The sequence below is a fragment of the Octopus sinensis genome, linkage group LG28, assembly GCF_006345805.1.
Source record: "Octopus sinensis linkage group LG28, ASM634580v1, whole genome shotgun sequence".
NCBI classification, from domain to species: domain Eukaryota; kingdom Metazoa; phylum Mollusca; class Cephalopoda; order Octopoda; family Octopodidae; genus Octopus; species Octopus sinensis.
The window spans coordinates 1,662,874-1,678,848 of record NC_043024.1 but is presented as its reverse complement, the minus strand read 5'-3'; the positions used below and the strand labels follow the sequence as shown (position 1 = coordinate 1,678,848).

Here is a 15,975-nt window from a genome sequence, read left to right as displayed (position 1 = left end):
ACGTGCCAACGTGTCTCCCCAGCTCCCCGCCTTCCATTGTCAGGTCCCCATCTCAGCATTGTTCTGCTAATGTTTCTGTTGTTGTTGTTTGTTTCAGAAAATCTGCTTTATTGAAACAGTTCATTGATGATCTCCATTCTGGCAAGCTTCATCGTGAATTCCACCATGGGCCAGACCCAACTGAACCTCCACAGATTACAGATGATGTAAGTCACCCCCTCTCTCTTGCTCTCTTTCTCACACACACGTACACTTTCTTTCTTTCACTCACACTCTCTCTTTCTCTCGCCATCACCCTCTTTCTCTTTCTCTCTCTCTTTTTTCCCTTTCTCTCTCTGTCTCTTTCTCTCACTCTTTCTCTCTTTCTTCCTTTCCCTCTTTCTTCATTTCTTTCTTTCCTTATTTCCCTCTTTTTTTCTTTATCTCTTTCTTTCCTTATTTATTTCCTTTTTCCCTCTTTCTTTCCTTTTTTTTATCTCTTTCTTTCCTTTTTCTTTATCTCTTTCTTTCTTTTTTTCCTTCTTTTCTTTTTTCTTTCCTTCCCTCTTTCTATCTATCTTTATCTCTTTCTTTCCCTTTCTTTTCTTTACCTCTTTCTTCCCTTCGTTCTTTCTTTCTCTCTCTTTATCTCTTTCCATCCCTCTTTTCTTTATTTATTTCCATCTTTCTTTCTTCCCGTCCTTCACTCTTTCTTTCCTTCTTTATCTCTTTGTTTATTTCCTTCCCTCTTTCTTTCTTTATTTCTGTATTTCTTTCCCTCTATCTATCTTTCCTTCCTTCTTTCTTCCATCTTTATCTCTTTCCCTCTTTCTGTCCTTTATTTCTTCCCTTCGTTCTTTCATTCCTTCCTTCTTTCCCTGTTTCTTGTCTTTATCTCTTTATTTCCTTCTCTCTTTCTTTTCTTTATTTATTTCCCTCTGTCCTTGTTTCTTTCCCTCTTTACTTTATCTCTTTCTTTTTTTATCTTTCTTCATTTCTTTCTTTCCTTTATTTCTTCCCTTCTCTCTTTATTTCCTTCCTTCTTCATTTATTTCCCTCTTTCTTTTTTCCTTCTTTCTGTCTTTATCTCTTTCTTTCTTTCCCCTTTCTTTCTTCACTTCTTCCTTTCTTTCTTTATTTCCTTCTTACTTACCTTCCTTCTTTCCTCCCTCCCTCTCTTTCTTTCCTTCTTACTTACCTTAATTCTCTTTCCTCCCTCCCTCTTTCTTACCTTCCTTCTCTCCTCCCTCCCTCTCCTTCTTACTTGCCTTCCTACTTTCCTCCCTCCCTCTCTTTCTTTATTTTTTTCCTTCTTCTTTCTCCCTCCTCTTTTTTATTACCTTCCTTCTCTCCTCCCTCCCACTTTTTCTTTCCTTCTTACTTACCTTCCTTCTTTCCTCCCTCCCTCTCTTTCTTTATTTCCTTCCTTCTTTTCTCCCTCCCTCTCTTTCTTACTTACCTTCCTTCTCTCCTCCCTCCCACTCTTTCTTTCCTTCTTACTTACCTTCCTTCTTTCCTCCATCCCTCTCTCTCTTTCTTTCCTTTTATCCCTCCCTCTCTTTCTTTCCTTCTTACTTACCTTCCTTCTTTCCTCCCTCCCTCTCTTTCTTTCCTTCTTACTTACCTTCCTCCCTTTCTTTCTTTCCTTCTTACTTACCTTCCTTCTTTCCTCCCTCCCTCTCTCTCTTTCTTTCTTTCCTTTTCTCCCTCCCTCATTTTCTTTCCTTCTTACTTACCTTCCTTCTTTCCTCCCTCCCTCTCTCTCTTTCTTTCTTTCCTTTTCTCCCTCCCTCTCATTCTTTCCTTCTTACTTACCTTCCTTCCTCCCTTTCTTTCTTTCCTTACTTACCTTCCTTCTTTCCTCCCTCCCTCTCTCGTTCTTTCTTTCTTTTCTCCCTCCCTCTTTTTTCCTTCTTTTCCCCTCCTCTCTTTTTTTCCTTCTTACTTACCTTCCTTCTTTCTCCCTCCCTCTCTTTCTTTCCGTCTATCCTCCCTCCTTCTCTTCTTATTTCCTTCCTCTTTTCTCCCTCCTCTCTTTCTTTCTTCTTACTTACCTTCCTCTTTCCTCCCTCCTCTCTTTCTTTATTTCCTTCCTTCTTCCTCCTCCCTTCTTTCTTTCCTTCTTACTTACCTTCCTTCTTTCCTCCCTCCCTCTTTTTCTTTATTTCCTTCCTTCTTTTTTCTCCCACCTCTTTTTCTTTCTTCTTACTTACCTTCCTTCTTTCCTCCCTCCCTCTCTTTCTTTATTTCCTTCCTTCTTTTCTCCCTCCCTCTTTTTTCCTTCTTACTTACCTTCCTCTTCTCCCTCCCTCTTTTTCTTTCCTTCCTTCTTTCTCCCTCCCTCTCTTTCTTTCCTTCCTTCTTTCCTCCCTCCCCTCTCTTTCTTTCTCTTACTTACCTTCCGTCTTTCCTCCCCCCTCTCTTTCTTTATCCTTCCTTCTTTTTCCTCCTCTTCTTTCTTATTTCCTTCCTTTTCTCCCTCCCTCTCTTCTTATTTCCTTCCTTTTCTCCCCCCTCTCTTCTTTCCTTTTTACTTACCTTCCTTCTTTCTCCCTCCCTCCCTTCTTTCTTTCCTTCCTTCTTTCCTCCTTCCTCTCTTCCTTCCTTCTTTTCTCACTCCCTCTCTTTCTTACTTACCTTTTCTCTCCTCCCTCCCACTCTTTCTTTCTTCTTACTACCTTTCTTCTTTCCTCCCTCCCTCTCTCTCTTTCTTTCTTTCCTTTTCTCCCTCCCTCTCTTTCTTTCCTTCTAACTTACCTTCCTTCTTTCCTCATCCATCTTTCTTTTCTTCTACTTACCTTCTTCCTCCCTTCTTTCCTTACTTACTTCTTTTCCTCCCTCCCTCCTCTCTTTCTTTCTTTCCTTTTCTCCCTCCCTCTCTTTCTTTCCTTCTTACTTACCTTCCTTCCGCCCTTTTTCCTTCCTTCTTACTTACCTTCCTTCTTTCCTCCCTCCCTCTCTCTTTCTTTCTTTCCTTTTCTCCCTCCCTCTCTTTCTTTCCTTCTTACTTACCTTCCTTCTTTCCTCCCTCCCTCTCTTTCTTTCCGTCTTTCCTCCCTCCTTCTCTTTCTTTATTTCCTTCCTTCTTTTCTCCCTCCCTCTCTTTCTTTCCTTTTTACTTACCTTCCTTCTTTCCTCCCTCCTTCTCTTTCTTTATTTCCTTCCTTCTTTCCTCCCTCCCTCTCTTTCTTTCCTTCTTACTTACCTTCCTTCTTTCCTCCCTCCCTCTTTTTCTTTATTTCCTTCCTTCTTTTCTCCCTACCTCTTTTTCTTTCCTTCTTACTTACCTTCCTTCTTTCCTCCCTCCCTCTCTTTCTTTATTCCTTCCTTCTTTCTCCCTCCCTCTCTTTCTTTCCTTCCTTCTTTCCTCCCTCTCTCTTTCTTTCCTTCCTTCTTTCCTCCCTCCTCCTTTCTTTCCTTCTTTTACCTCCTCTTTCCTCCCTCCCTCTCTTTCTTTATTTCCTTCCTTTTCTCCCTCCCTCTCTTCTTATTTCCTTCTTTTTCTCTCCCTCCTTCTCTTTCTTTCCTTCTTACTTACCTTCCTTTTTCCTCCCTCCCCTCTCTTTCTTTCCTTCCTTCTTTCCTCCCTCCCTCTTCTTTCTTTATTTTTTCCTTCCTTCTTTCTCCCTCCCTCTCTTTCTTTATTTCTTTCCTTCCTTCTTTTCTCCCTCCCTCTCTTTCTAACTTACCTTCCTTCTCTCCTCCCTCCCACTCTTTCTTTCCTTCTTACTTACCTTCCTTCTTTCCTCCCTCTCTCTCTCTCTTCTTTCTTTCCTTTTCTCCCTCCCTCTCTTTCTTTCCTTCTTACTTACCTTCCTTCTTTCCTCCATCTCTCTTTCTTTCTTCCTCTACTTACCTTCCTTCCTCCCTTTCTTTCCTTACTTACCTTCCTTCTTTCCTCCCTCCTCCCTCTTTCTCTTTCTTTCTTTCCTTTTTCCCTCCCCTCTTCCTTCTTACTTACCTTCCTTCTTTCCTCCCTCCCTCTCTTTCTTTATTTCTTCCTTCTTTTCTCCCTCCCTCTCTTTCTTTTCTTCTTCCTCCCTCCCTCTTTCTTCCCTTCTTACTTACTTTCTTCTTCCTCCCTCCCTTCTTCTTTCCGTCTTTCCTCCCTCCCTTTCTTCCTTCTTACTTACCTTCTTCTTTCCTCCTCCCTCTCTTTCTTTCCTTCTTACTTACCTTCCTTCCCCCTTTCTTTCTTTCCTTCTTTCCTCCCTCCCTCTCTCTCTTTCTTTCTTTCCTTCTTTCCTCCCTCTCTTTTCTTTCCTCCCTCCCTCTCTTTCTTTCCTTCTTACTTACCTTCCTTCTTCCTCCCTCCCTCTTTTTTCTTTATTTCCTTCCTTCTTTTCTCCCTACCTCTTTTTCTTTCCTTCTTACTTACCTTCCTTCTTTCCTCTCTCCTCTCTTTCTTTATTTCCTTCCTTTTCTCCCTCCCTCTCTTTCTTTCCTTCTTACCTTACCTCCTTCTTCCTCACTCCCTCTCTTTCTTCCTTCCTTCTTTCCTCCTCCCTCCTCTTCTTCCTTCCTTCTTCCCTCCCTCTCTTTCTTTATTTCTTTCCTTCCTTCTTTTCTCACTCCCTCTCTTTCTTACTTACCTTCCTTCTCTCCTCCCTCCCACTCTTTCTTTCCTTCTTACTTACCTTTCTTCTTTCCTCCCTCCCTCTCTCTCTTTCTTTCTTTCCTTTTCTCCCTCCCTCTCTTTCTTTCCTTCTAACTTACCTTCCTTCTTTCCTCCATCCATCTTTCTTTCCTTCTTACTTACCTTCATTCCTCCCTTTCTTTCCTTACTTACCTTCCTTCTTTCCTCCCTCCCTCCCTCTTTCTCTTTCTTTCTTTCCTTTTCTCCCTCCCTCTCTTTCTTTCCTTCTTACTTACCTTCCTTCCGCCCTTTCTTTCTTTCCTTCTTACTTACCTTCCTTCTTTCCTCCCTCCCTCTCTCTTTCTTTCTTTCCTTTTCTCCCTCCCTCTCTTTCTTTCCTTCTTACTTACCTTCCTTCTTTCCTCCCTCCCTCTCTTTCTTTCCGTCTTTCCTCCCTCCTTCTCTTTCTTTATTTCCTTCCTTCTTTTCTCCCTCCCTCTCTTTCTTTCCTTTTTACTTACCTTCCTTCTTTCCTCCTTCCTTCTCTTTCTTTTTCCTTCCTTCTTTTTGCCTTCTTACTTACCTTCCTTCTTTCCTCCTCCCTCCTCTTTTCTTTATTTCCTTCCTTCTTTTCTCCCTCCCTCTCTTTCTTTCTTTCCTTCTACTTACCTTCCTTCTTTCCTCCTCCCTCCCTCTCTTTCTTTCCTTCCTTCTTTCCTCCCTCCCTCTCTTTCTTTCCTTCCTTCTTTCCTTCCTCCCTCTCTTCTTTCCTTCTTACTTCCTTCCGTCTTTCCTCCCTCCCTCTCTTCTTATTTCCTTCCTTTTCTCCCTCCCTCTCTTTCTTATTTCCTTCTTTCTTCTTCCTCCCTCCCTCTCTCTCTTCTTTTCTTCTTCTTACTTCCTTCCTTTTTCCTCTTCCTCCTCTTTCTTTCTTTATTTCCTTCCTTCTTCTCTTACTTACCTTCCTTCTTTCCTCCCTCCCTCTTTTTCTTTATTTCCTTCTTCTTTCCTCCCTCCCTCTCTTTCTTTCCTTCTTACTTACCTTCCTTCTTTCCTCCCTCCCTCTCTTTCTTTCCTTCCTTCTTTCCTCCCTCCCTCTCTTTCTTTCCTTCCTTCTTCCCCCCTCCCTCTTTCTTTCCTTCTTACTTACCTCCTTCTTTCCTCCCTCCCTCTCTTTTTTATTTCTTCCTTTTCTCCCTCCCTCTCTTTCTTATTTCCTTCTTTTCTCCCTCCCTCCCTCTCTTTCTTTCCTTCTTACTTACCTTCCTTCTTTCCTCCCTCCCTCCCTCTCTTTCTTTCCTTCCTTCTTTCCTCCCTCCCTCTCTTTCTTTATTTCTTTCCTTCCTTCTTTTCTCCCTCCCTCTCTTTCTTTATTTCTTTCCTTCCTTCTTTTCTCCCTCCCTCTGTTTCTAACTTACCTTCCTTCTCTCCTCCCTCCCACTTTTTCTTTCCTTCTTACTTACCTCCTTCTCTCCTCTCTCCTCCCTCTCTCTCTCTTTCTTTCTTTCCTTTTCTCCCTCCCTCTCTTTCTTTCCTTCTTACTTACCTTCCTTCTTTCCTCCATCTCTCTCTTTCTTTCCTTCTTACTTACCTTCCTTCCTCCCTTTCTTTCCTTACTTACCTTCCTTCTTTCCTCCCTCCCTCCCTCTTTCTCTTTCTTTCTTTCCTTTTCTCCCTCCCTCTCTTTCCTTCTTACTTACCTTCCTTCTTTCCTCCCTCCCTCTCTTTCTTTATTTCCTTCCTTCTTTTCTCCCTCCCTCTCTTCTTTCCTTCTTACTTACCTCCTTCTTTCCTCACTCCTCTCTTTCTTTCCTCCTCCCTCCCTCTCTTCTTCCCTTCTTACTTACCTTCCTTCTTTCTCCTCCTCCCTCTTTCTCTTTCTTTCTTTCCTTCTCCCTCCCTCTCTCTCCTTCTTACTTACCTTCCTTCTTTCCTCCTCCCTCCCTCTTTTCTTTATTTCCTTCCTTCTTTCCTTCTTTCCTCCCTCCCTCTCTTTCTTTCCTTCTTTCCTCACTCCCTCTCTTTCTTTCCTCCCTTCCTTCTTCCTTCCTTCCTCTCTTTCTTCCTTCCTTCTCTTCTTCTCTCTTCCTTCCTCTTTCCTCCCTCCCTCTCTTTCTTCCGTCTTTCCTCCTCCCCTCCCTTTCTTTCTTTCCTTCTTACCTTCCTTCCTTCTTTCCTCCCTCCCTCTCTCTTTCTTTCCTTTTCTCCCTCCCTCTTTCTTTCCTTCCTTACTTACCTTCCTTCCTCCCTTTCTTCTTTCCTTCTTTCCTCCCTTCCTCTTCTCTTCTTCTTCCTTCTTCCCTCCCTCTCTTTCTTTCCTTCTACTTACCTCCTTCCTCCCTTTCTTTCTTTCCTTACTTACCTTCCTTCTTTTCTCCTCCCTCCCTCTTTTTCTTTATTTCTTCCTTCTTTTCTCCCTCCCTCTCTTCTTTCCTTCTTACCTTCCTTCTTTCCTCCCTCCTCTCTTCTTTCCTTCTTCTTTCCTCCCTCCCCTCTCTTCCTTCCTTCCTCTTCCTCCTCCCTCTTTCTTTCCTTTTTACTTACCTTCCGTCTTCCTCCTCCCTCTTTCTTATTTCTTCATTTTTCTCCTCCCTCTCTTCTTATTCTTCTTTCTCCCTCCCTCCCTCTCTTTCTTTCCTTCTTACTTACCTTCCTTCTTTCCTCCCTCCCTCCCTCTTTCTTTCCTTCTTCTTTCCTCCCTCCTCTCGTTTCTTATTTCTTTCCTTCCTTCTTTTCTCCCTCCCTCTCTTCTTTATTTCTCCTTCCTTCTTTCTCCCTCCCTCTGTTTCTAACTTACCTTCCTTCTCTCCTCCCTCCCACTTTTTTTTCCTTCTTACTTACCTTCCTTCTCCTCCCTCTCTCTCTCTTTCTTTCTTTCCTTTTCTCCCTCCCTCTCTTTCTTCTTCTTACTTACCTTCCTTCTTTCCTCCATCCTCTCTTTTTCCTCTTACTTACCTTCCTTCCTCCTTCTTCCTTACTTACCTTCCTTCCTTCCTCCCTCCCTCCTCTTTCTCTTTCTTTCTTTCCTTTTCTCCCTCCCTCTCTTTCCTTCTTACTTACCTTCTTCTTTCCTCCCTCCCTCTCTTTCTTTATTATTTCCTTCTTCTTTCTCCCTCCCTCTCTTCTTTCTTCTACTTACCTTCCTTCTTTCCTCACTCCCTCTCTTTCTTCCTCCCTCCCTCTCTTTCTCCCTTCTTACTTACCTCCTCTCTCCCTCCCTCCCTCTTTCTCTTTCTTCTTTCCTTTTCTCCCTCCCTCTCTTTCCTCCTTACTACCTTCCTTCTTTCCTCCCTCCCTCTTTCTTTTTTCTTCCTTCTTTTCTCCCTCTTCTTTCTTTCTTCTTTCCTCACTCCCTCTTTCTTTCCTCCCTCCTCTCTTCTTCCTTCTTACTTACCTTCCTTCTTCCTCCCTCCCTCTCTTTCTTTCCGTCTTTCCTCCTCCCTTCCTTCTTTCCTTCTTCTTACCTTCCTTTTCTCCCTCCCTTTCTTTTTTTTCCTTTCTCCCTCCCTCTCTTCTTCTCTTACTTACCTTCCTTCTCCTTCTTTCCTTCTTTCCTCCCTTCTCTCTCTTTCTTCTTTCCTTCTTTCCCTCCTCTCTTTCTTTCCTTCTTACTTACTTCCTTCCTCCCTTTCTTTCTTTCCTTACTTACTTCCTTCTTTCCTCCCTCCTCTCTTTCTTTATTTCTTTCTTTTCTCCCTCCCTCTCTTCTTTCTTCTTACTTACCTTCCTTTTCTCCCTCCTCTTTTCTTTATTTCCTTCTCTTTCTCCCTACCTCTTTTTCTTCCTTCTTACTTACCTTCCTTTCCTCCCCTCTTTTCCTCCCTACCTCTTTTTTATTTCCTTCCTTTTCTCCCTCCCTCTCTTCTTTCTTCTTACTTACCTTCCGTCTTTCCTCCCTCCCTCTCTTTATTTCCTTCCTTCTTTTCTCCCTCCCTCTCTTTCTTATTTCCTTCCTTCTTTTCTCCCTCCCTCTCTCTCTTTCTTATTCCTTCCTTCTTTCTCCCTCCCCTCTCTTTTTATTTCCTTCCTTTTCTCCCTCCCTCTCTTTCTTTCCTTCTTACTTACCTTCCTTCTTTCCTCCCTCTCGTCTTTCTTCCTTCCTTCTTCCTCCCTCCCCTCTCTTTCTTTATTCTTCCTTCCTTCTTTTCCCCTCCCTCTCTTTCTTACTTACCTTCCTTCTCTCCTCCCTCCCACTCTTTCTTTCCTTCTTACCTTTTCTTTCTTCTTTCCTCCCCCTCCCTCTCTTTCTTTCTTTCCTTTTCTCTCCCTCCCTCTTTCTTTCCTTCTTACTTACCTTCCTTCTTTCCTCCATCCCTCTTTCTTTCTTTTACTTACCTTCCTTCCTCCTTTCTTCTCCTTACTTACCTTCCTTCCTTCTTTCCTTCTCCTCTCCCTCTCTCTTTCTCTTTCTTCTTCCTTTTCTCCCTCCCTCTCTTTCTTTCCTTCTTACTTACCTTCCTTCGCCCTTTCTTTCTTTCTCTTCTTACCTTCCTTCTTTTCCTTCCTCCCTCCCTTCCCTCTCTTCTCTTTCTTTCTTCCTTTTCTCCTCCCTCTCTTTCTTTCCTTCTTACTTACCTTACCTCCTTCTTTCCTCCCTCCCTCTCTTTCTTTCCTTCATTTTACCTTCCTTCTTTCCTCCCTCCCTCTCTTTCTTCCTCTTTTCCTCTTCCCCTCCCTCCTTCTCTTTCTTTATTTCTTTCCTTCTTCCCTCTCTTTCTTTCCTTCTTACTTACCTTCCTTCTTTCCTCCCTCCCTCTTTTTCTTTCTTTCCTTCCTTCTTTTCTCCCTACCTCTTTTTCTTTCCTTCTTACTTACCTTCCTTCTTTCCTCCCTCCCTCTCTTTCTTTATTTCCTTCCTTCTTTTCTCCCTCCCTCTCTTTCTTTCCTTCTTACTTACCTTCCTTCTTTCCTCCCTCCCTCTCTTTCTTTCCTTCCTTCTTTCCTCCCTCCCTCTCTTTCCTTCCTTCTCCTTCCTTCCGTCTTTCCTTTTCCTTCCTCCTCCCTCCCCCCTCTCTTTCTTATTTCCTTCCTTCTTTTCCTCCTCCCTCTCTTTTTATTCCTTCCTTCTTTTCTCCCTCCTCTCTTTCTTATTTCCTTCCTTTTCTCCCTCCCTCTCTTTCTTTCCTTCTTACTTACCTTCCTTCTTTCCTCCCTCCCTCCCTCTCTTTCTTTCCTTCCTTCTTTCTCCCTCCCTCTCTTTCTTTATTTCTTTCCTTCCTTCTTTTCTCCCTCCCTCTCTTTCTTACTTACCTTCCTTCCTTCTCTCCTCCCTCCCACTCTTTCTTTTCTTCTTACTTACCTTCCTTCTTTCCTCCCTCCCTCTCTCTCTTTCTTTCTTTCCTTTTCTCCCTCCCTCTCTTTCTTTCCTTCTTACTTACCTTCCTTCTTTCCTCCATCCCTCTCTTTCTTTCCTTCTTACTTACCTTCCTTCCTCCCTTTCTTTCCTTACTTACCTTCCTTCTTTCCTCCCTCCCTCTCTTTATTTCCTTCCTTCTTTTCTCCCTCCCTCTCTTTCTTTCCTTCTTACTTACCTTCCTTCTTTCCTCACTCCCTCTCTTTCTTTCCTCCCTCCCTCTTTCTTCCCTTCTTACTTACCTTCCTTCTTTCCTCCCTCCCTCTCTTTCTTTCCGTCTTTCCTCCCTCCCTTTCTTTCTTTCCTTCTTACTTACCTTCCTTCTTTCCTCCCTCCCTCTCTCTTTCTTTCCTTTTCTCCCTGCCTCTCTTTCCTTCTTACTTACCTTCCTTCCTTCCTCCCTTTCTTTCTTTCCTTCTTTCCCTCCCTCTCTTTCTTTCCTTCTTACTTACCTTCCTTCTTTCCTCCCTCCGTCTTTCTTTCCTTCTTACTTACCTTCCTTCTTTCCTCCCTCCCTCCCTCTCTTTCTTTCCTTTTAACTTACCTTCCTTCTCTTTCCTCCCTCCCTCTCTTTCTTTCCTTCCTTCTTTTCTCCCTCCCTCCCTCACTTTCTTTCCTCCCTCCCTCTTTCTTTCTTTCCTTCTTACTTACCTTCCTTCTCTTTCCTCCCTCCCTCTCTTTCTTTCCTTCCTTCTTTCCACCCTCCCTCTCTTTATTTCTTTCTTTCCTTCTTTCCTACCTCCCTCCCTATCTTTCTTTCCTTTTAACTTACCTCCCTCCCTCTCTTTCTTTCCTTCCTTCTTTCCTCCCTCCCTTTCTTTCTTTCCTTCTTACTTACCTTCCTTCTCTTTCCTTCCTTCCTCCCTCCCTCTCTTTCTTTCCTCTCTCCCTCCCTCTTTTTCTTTCCTTCTTACTTACCTTCCTTCTCTTTCCTCCCTCCCTCTCTTTCCTCTCTCCCTCCCTCTTTCTTTCTTTCCTTCTTACTTACCTTCTTACTTACCTTCCTTCTTTCTTTCCTTCTTACTTACCTTCCTTCTCTCCTCCCTCCCTCTTTCTTTCCTTCCTTCTTTCCTCACTCCTTCACATTTCTTTCCTTCTTTCCTCCCTCCCTCTCTTTCCTTCCTTTCCTCACTCCCTCTTTCCTTCCTTCTTTCCTCCCTCCCTCTCTTTCTTTCCTTCTTACTTACCTTCCTTCTCTCCTCCCTCCCTTTCTTTCTTTCCTTCTTACTTACCTTCCTTCTCTTTCCTCCCTCTCTTTCTTTCCTCCCTCCCTCTCTTTATTTCTTTCTTCTTACTTCCTTCTCTTCCTTCCTTCTTTCCTCCCTCCCTCTTTCTTTCTTTCCTTCTACTTACCTTCCTTCTTTCCTCCTCCCTCCCTCTCTTTCTTTCCTTCCTTCTTTCCTCCCTCCCTCTCTTTCTTTCCTTCCTTCTTTCCTTCCTCCCTCTCTTCTTTCCTTCTTACTTCCTTCCGTCTTTCCTCCCTCCCTCTCTTCTTATTTCCTTCCTTTTCTCCCTCCCTCTCTTTCTTATTTCCTTCTTTCTTCTTCCTCCCTCCCTCTCTCTCTTCTTTTCTTCTTCTTACTTCCTTCCTTTTTCCTCTTCCTCCTCTTTCTTTCTTTATTTCCTTCCTTCTTCTCTTACTTACCTTCCTTCTTTCCTCCCTCCCTCTTTTTCTTTATTTCCTTCTTCTTTCCTCCCTCCCTCTCTTTCTTTCCTTCTTACTTACCTTCCTTCTTTCCTCCCTCCTCTCTTTCTTTCCTTCCTTCTTTCCTCCCTCCCTCTCTTCTTTCCTTCCTTCTTCCCCCCTCCCTCTTTCTTTCCTTCTTACTTACCTCCTTCTTTCCTCCCTCCCTCTCTTTTTTATTTCTTCCTTTTCTCTCCCTCCCTCTCTTTCTTATTTCCTTCTTTTCTCCCTCCCTCCCTCTCTTTCTTTCCTTCTTACTTACCTTCCTTCTTTCCTCCCTCCCTCCCTCTCTTTCTTTCCTTCCTTCTTTCCTCCCTCCCTCTCTTTCTTTATTTCTTCCTTCCTTCTTTTCTCCCTCCCTCTCTTTCTTTATTTCTTTCCTTCCTTCTTTTCTCCCTCCCTCTGTTTCTAACTTACCTTCCTTCTCTCTCCTCCCTCCCACTTTTTCTTTCCTTCTTACTTACCTCCTTCTCTCCTCTCTCCTCCCTCTCTCTCTCTTTCTTTCTTTCCTTTTCTCCCTCCCTCTCTTTCTTTCCTTCTTACTTACCTTCCTTCTTTCCTCCATCCCTCTCTTTCTTTCCTTCTTACTTACCTTCCTTCCTCCCTTTCTTTCCTTACTTACCTTCCTTCTTTCCTCCCTCCCTCCCTCTTTCTCTTTCTTTCTTTCCTTTTCTCCCTCCCTCTCTTTCCTTCTTACTTACCTTCCTTCTTTCCTCCCTCCCTCTCTTTCTTTATTTCCTTCCTTCTTTTCTCCCTCCCTCTCTTCTTTCCTTCTTACTTACCTCCTTCTTTCCTCACTCCTCTCTTTCTTTCCTCCTCCCTCCCTCTCTTCTTCCCTTCTTACTTACCTTCCTTCTTTCTCCTCCTCCCTCTTTCTCTTTCTTTCTTTCCTTCTCCCTCCCTCTCTCTCCTTCTTACTTACCTTCCTTCTTTCCTCCTCCCTCCCTCTTTTCTTTATTTCCTTCCTTCTTTCCTTCTTTCCTCCCTCCCTCTCTTTCTTTCCTTCTTTCCTCACTCCCTCTCTTTCTTTCCTCCCTTCCTTCTTCCTTCCTTCCTCTCTTTCTTCCTTCCTTCTCTTCTTCTCTCTTCCTTCCTCTTTCCTCCCTCCCTCTCTTTCTTCCGTCTTTCCTCCTCCCCTCCCTTTCTTTCTTTCCTTCTTACCTTCCTTCCTTCTTTCCTCCCTCCCTCTCTCTTTCTTTCCTTTTCTCCCTCCCTCTTTCTTTCCTTCCTTACTTACCTTCCTTCCTCCCTTTCTTCTTTCCTTCTTTCCTCCCTTCCTCTTCTCTTCTTCTTCCTTCTTCCCTCCCTCTCTTTCTTTCCTTCTACTTACCTCCTTCCTCCCTTTCTTTCTTTCCTTACTTACCTTCCTTCTTTCCTCCCTCCCTCTCTTTCTTTATTTCTTTCTTTTTCTCCCTCCCTCTCTTTCTTTCCTTCTTACTTACCTTCCTTCTTTCCTCCCTCCCTCTTTTTCTTTATTTCCTCCTTCTTTCCTCCCTACCTCTTTTTCTTTCCTTCTTACTTACCTTCCTTCTTTCCTCCCTCCCTTCTTTCCTCCCTCCCTCTCTTTGTTTATTTCCTTCCTTTTCTCCCTCCCTCTCTTCTTTCCTCTTACTTACCTTCCGTCTTTCCTCCCTCCCTCTCTTTATTTCCTTCCTTCTTTCTCTCCTTCCTTCTTTTTCTCTCTCCTCCCTTCTTTCTTTTTCCTTCCTTCTTTTTTCTCCTTCTCCTTCTTTCTTTCCTTTCTCCTCCCTCTCTTTCTTATTTCCTTCCTTTTCTCCCTCCCTCTCTTTCTTTCTTCCTTCTTTCCTCCCTCTCTCCCTCTTTCTTCCTTCTTTCCTCCCTCCCTCTCTTTCTTTATTTCTTTTTCCTTCCTCTTTCCTCCTCCCTCTCTTCCCTTCTTTCTTACTCCCTTCCTTCTCCCTCCCTCTTTCTTTCCTTCTTACTTACCTTTCTTCTTCCCCCCCCTCTCTCCTTCTTTCTTTCTTCCTTTTCTCCCTCCCTCTCTTTCTTTCCTTCTTACTTACCTTCCTTCCTCCCTTTCTTTCCTTACTTACCTTCCTTCTTTGCTCCCTCTTTCTCTTTCTTTCTTTCCTTCCTCCCTCCCTCTCTTTCTTTCCTTCTTACTTACCTTCCTTCCGCCCTTTCTTTCTTCTTTCCTTCTTACTTACCTTCCTTCTTTCCTCCCTCCCTCTCTCTTTCTTTCTTCCTTTTCTCCCTCCCTCTCTTTCTTCTTCTTCTTCCTTCTTCTTTCCTTCCTCCCTTCCCTCCCTCCTCTCTCTTCTTTCCTTCTTACTTACCTTCCTTCTTTCTTCCCCTCCCTCTCTTTCTTTTCCGTCCTTTCCTCCCTCCTTCTCTATTTCCTTCCTTCTTTTCTCCCTCCCTCTCTTTCTTTCTTCTTTCCTTCTTTCCTCCCTCCTCTCTTTCTTTCTTTCTTCCTCCCTCCCTCTTTTCTTTATTTCCTCCTTCCTTCTTTTCTCCCTACCTCTTTTTCTTTCCTTCTTACTTACCTTCCTTCTTTCCTCCCTCCCTCTCTTTCTTTATTTCCTTCCTTCTTTTCTCCCTTCCTCTCTTTCTTTCCTTCTTACTTACCTTCCTTCTTTCTCCCTCCCTCTCTTTCTTTCCTTCCTTCTTTCCTCCCTCCCTCTTTCTTTCCTTCTTACTTACCTTCCGTCTTTCCTCCCTCCCTCTCTTTCTTTATTTCCTTCCTTCTTTTCTCCCTCCCTCCCTTTCTTATTTCCTTCCTTCTTTTCTCCCTCCCTCTCTTTCTTATTTCCTTCCTTTTCTCCCTCCCTCTCTTTCTTTCCTTCTTACTTACCTTCCTTCTTCCCTCCCTCTCTTTCTTTCCTTCCTTCTTTTCTCCCTCCCTCTCTTTCTTTATTTCTTTCTTCCTTCTTTCCTCCCTCCCCTCTCTTTCTTACCTCCGTCTTTCCCCCTCCCTCTCTTTCTTTCTTTCCTCCCTCCCTCTCTTTCTTTCCTTCTTACTTACCTTCCTTCTTTCCTCCCTCCCTCTCTTTCTTTCTTTCCTCCCTCCCTCTCTTTTTTTCCTTCTTACTTACCTTTCTTCTTTCCTCCCTCCCTCTCTTTTTTTCCTTCTTACTTACCTTCCTTCTCTCCTCCCTCCCTCTCTTTCTTTCCTTCCTTCTTTCCTCACTCCCTCACATTTCTTTCCTTCTTCCCTCCCTTCCCCTCTTTCTTTCCTTCTTACTTACCTTCCTTCTCTTTCTTTCCTCCCTTCCTTTCTTTCCTCCCTCCCTCTTTCTTTCTTTCCTTCCTTCTTTTCTCCCTCCCTCTCTTTCTTTCTTTCCTTCTTTCCTCCCTCCCTCTCTTTCTTTCCTTCCTTCTTTCCACCCTGTCAAATACTGTTTCAATGACAAAATAGGGGTCAGTGAGGGGATTACCTGATCTTATGTATTTTCTTTACATATATTTCCATGTAAAACCCAAATGAAAAGTTAGAATTGGAAGACCCATCCAACCTATTTCTCTCTCTCTCTCTCGCATCCTTTGTGATTAATTCATTTTGGTGTTTTTCTTTCTCTTGTTTCAGACCAAAGTGATGACAAACAACGACCAGGATGCCAAACAACCCACTAGTCCGCCAGAGTCGACATTTAAGAAGTTAAAACCATCACGTAACCGTTACACACTTGTGAGAGACGAACTCTAGGAGATGAAACAGCCACCATCAGGCTGGAACTCTCTCAAATTTCATTTAGGAATTTTTTTTAATTTTAAATTTAATTTTTTTTTTTTACATCTTCCCCACCCCCCTCTACCCACAGTTCTCGAAAAAAAAAAAGACTTTTTTTTTCTTTTTTTTTCATTATGAATGTTTTTGTGTATTGTCTGTCTCTTATGGATCAGAAATAAAACCAGATGATTTTATGAACAAGTGAGAATATATGTATGGATGTATGATGCGTGTGTGTATATATGTATATATATATATGTGTGTGTACATATGTATGTATATATTTAATGTGTGTGTGTATATATATATATATATACATACATACATACATGCACACATAATGATATATAAATTGGGATATATATATGTGTGTGTGTATATATATATACATATTTTCCAAATTTGTGTAAATGGGTGTTGAATAAAGTTAAAACATGGTCTGGTTTTTTCACTTTTTCTATTACTGTAGTTTGGAAAAAAATTTTTTACAATGTTAAAGTGTGTTAAACATTAAAACAAACAATATTTAGTAATATTCATAAAGTTCAATTAGTGCTTTTATACGTTCGTTGTAATCATTAGATTTCAAAATGTGTTTAATCGAGAGAAGAACTCAGCTGTCAGTTAAATGCATTTTGAAATCTGATGAATTTTATGAACGTTATTGAATATTTTTTTTATGTTTAACACAC

At 42.6% G+C, this 15,975-nt stretch overlaps 1 protein-coding gene across 1 annotated transcript in view; it reads left to right on the top strand.

Moving 5' to 3' along the window:
* Nucleotides 1–15,481, top strand: part of LOC115225775 (endoplasmic reticulum resident protein 44) — a 56,364-nt gene extending 40,883 nt beyond the window's left edge. The window contains exons 12-13 of the mRNA XM_029796728.2: nucleotides 98–206; nucleotides 15,140–15,481. Coding sequence (XP_029652588.1) covers nucleotides 98–206; nucleotides 15,140–15,259 — 229 coding nt within the window. The 3' untranslated portion in view covers nucleotides 15,260–15,481. The remainder of the gene's footprint in view (nucleotides 1–97; nucleotides 207–15,139) is intronic.
* The last annotated feature ends 494 nt before the right edge of the window (nucleotides 15,482–15,975 follow it).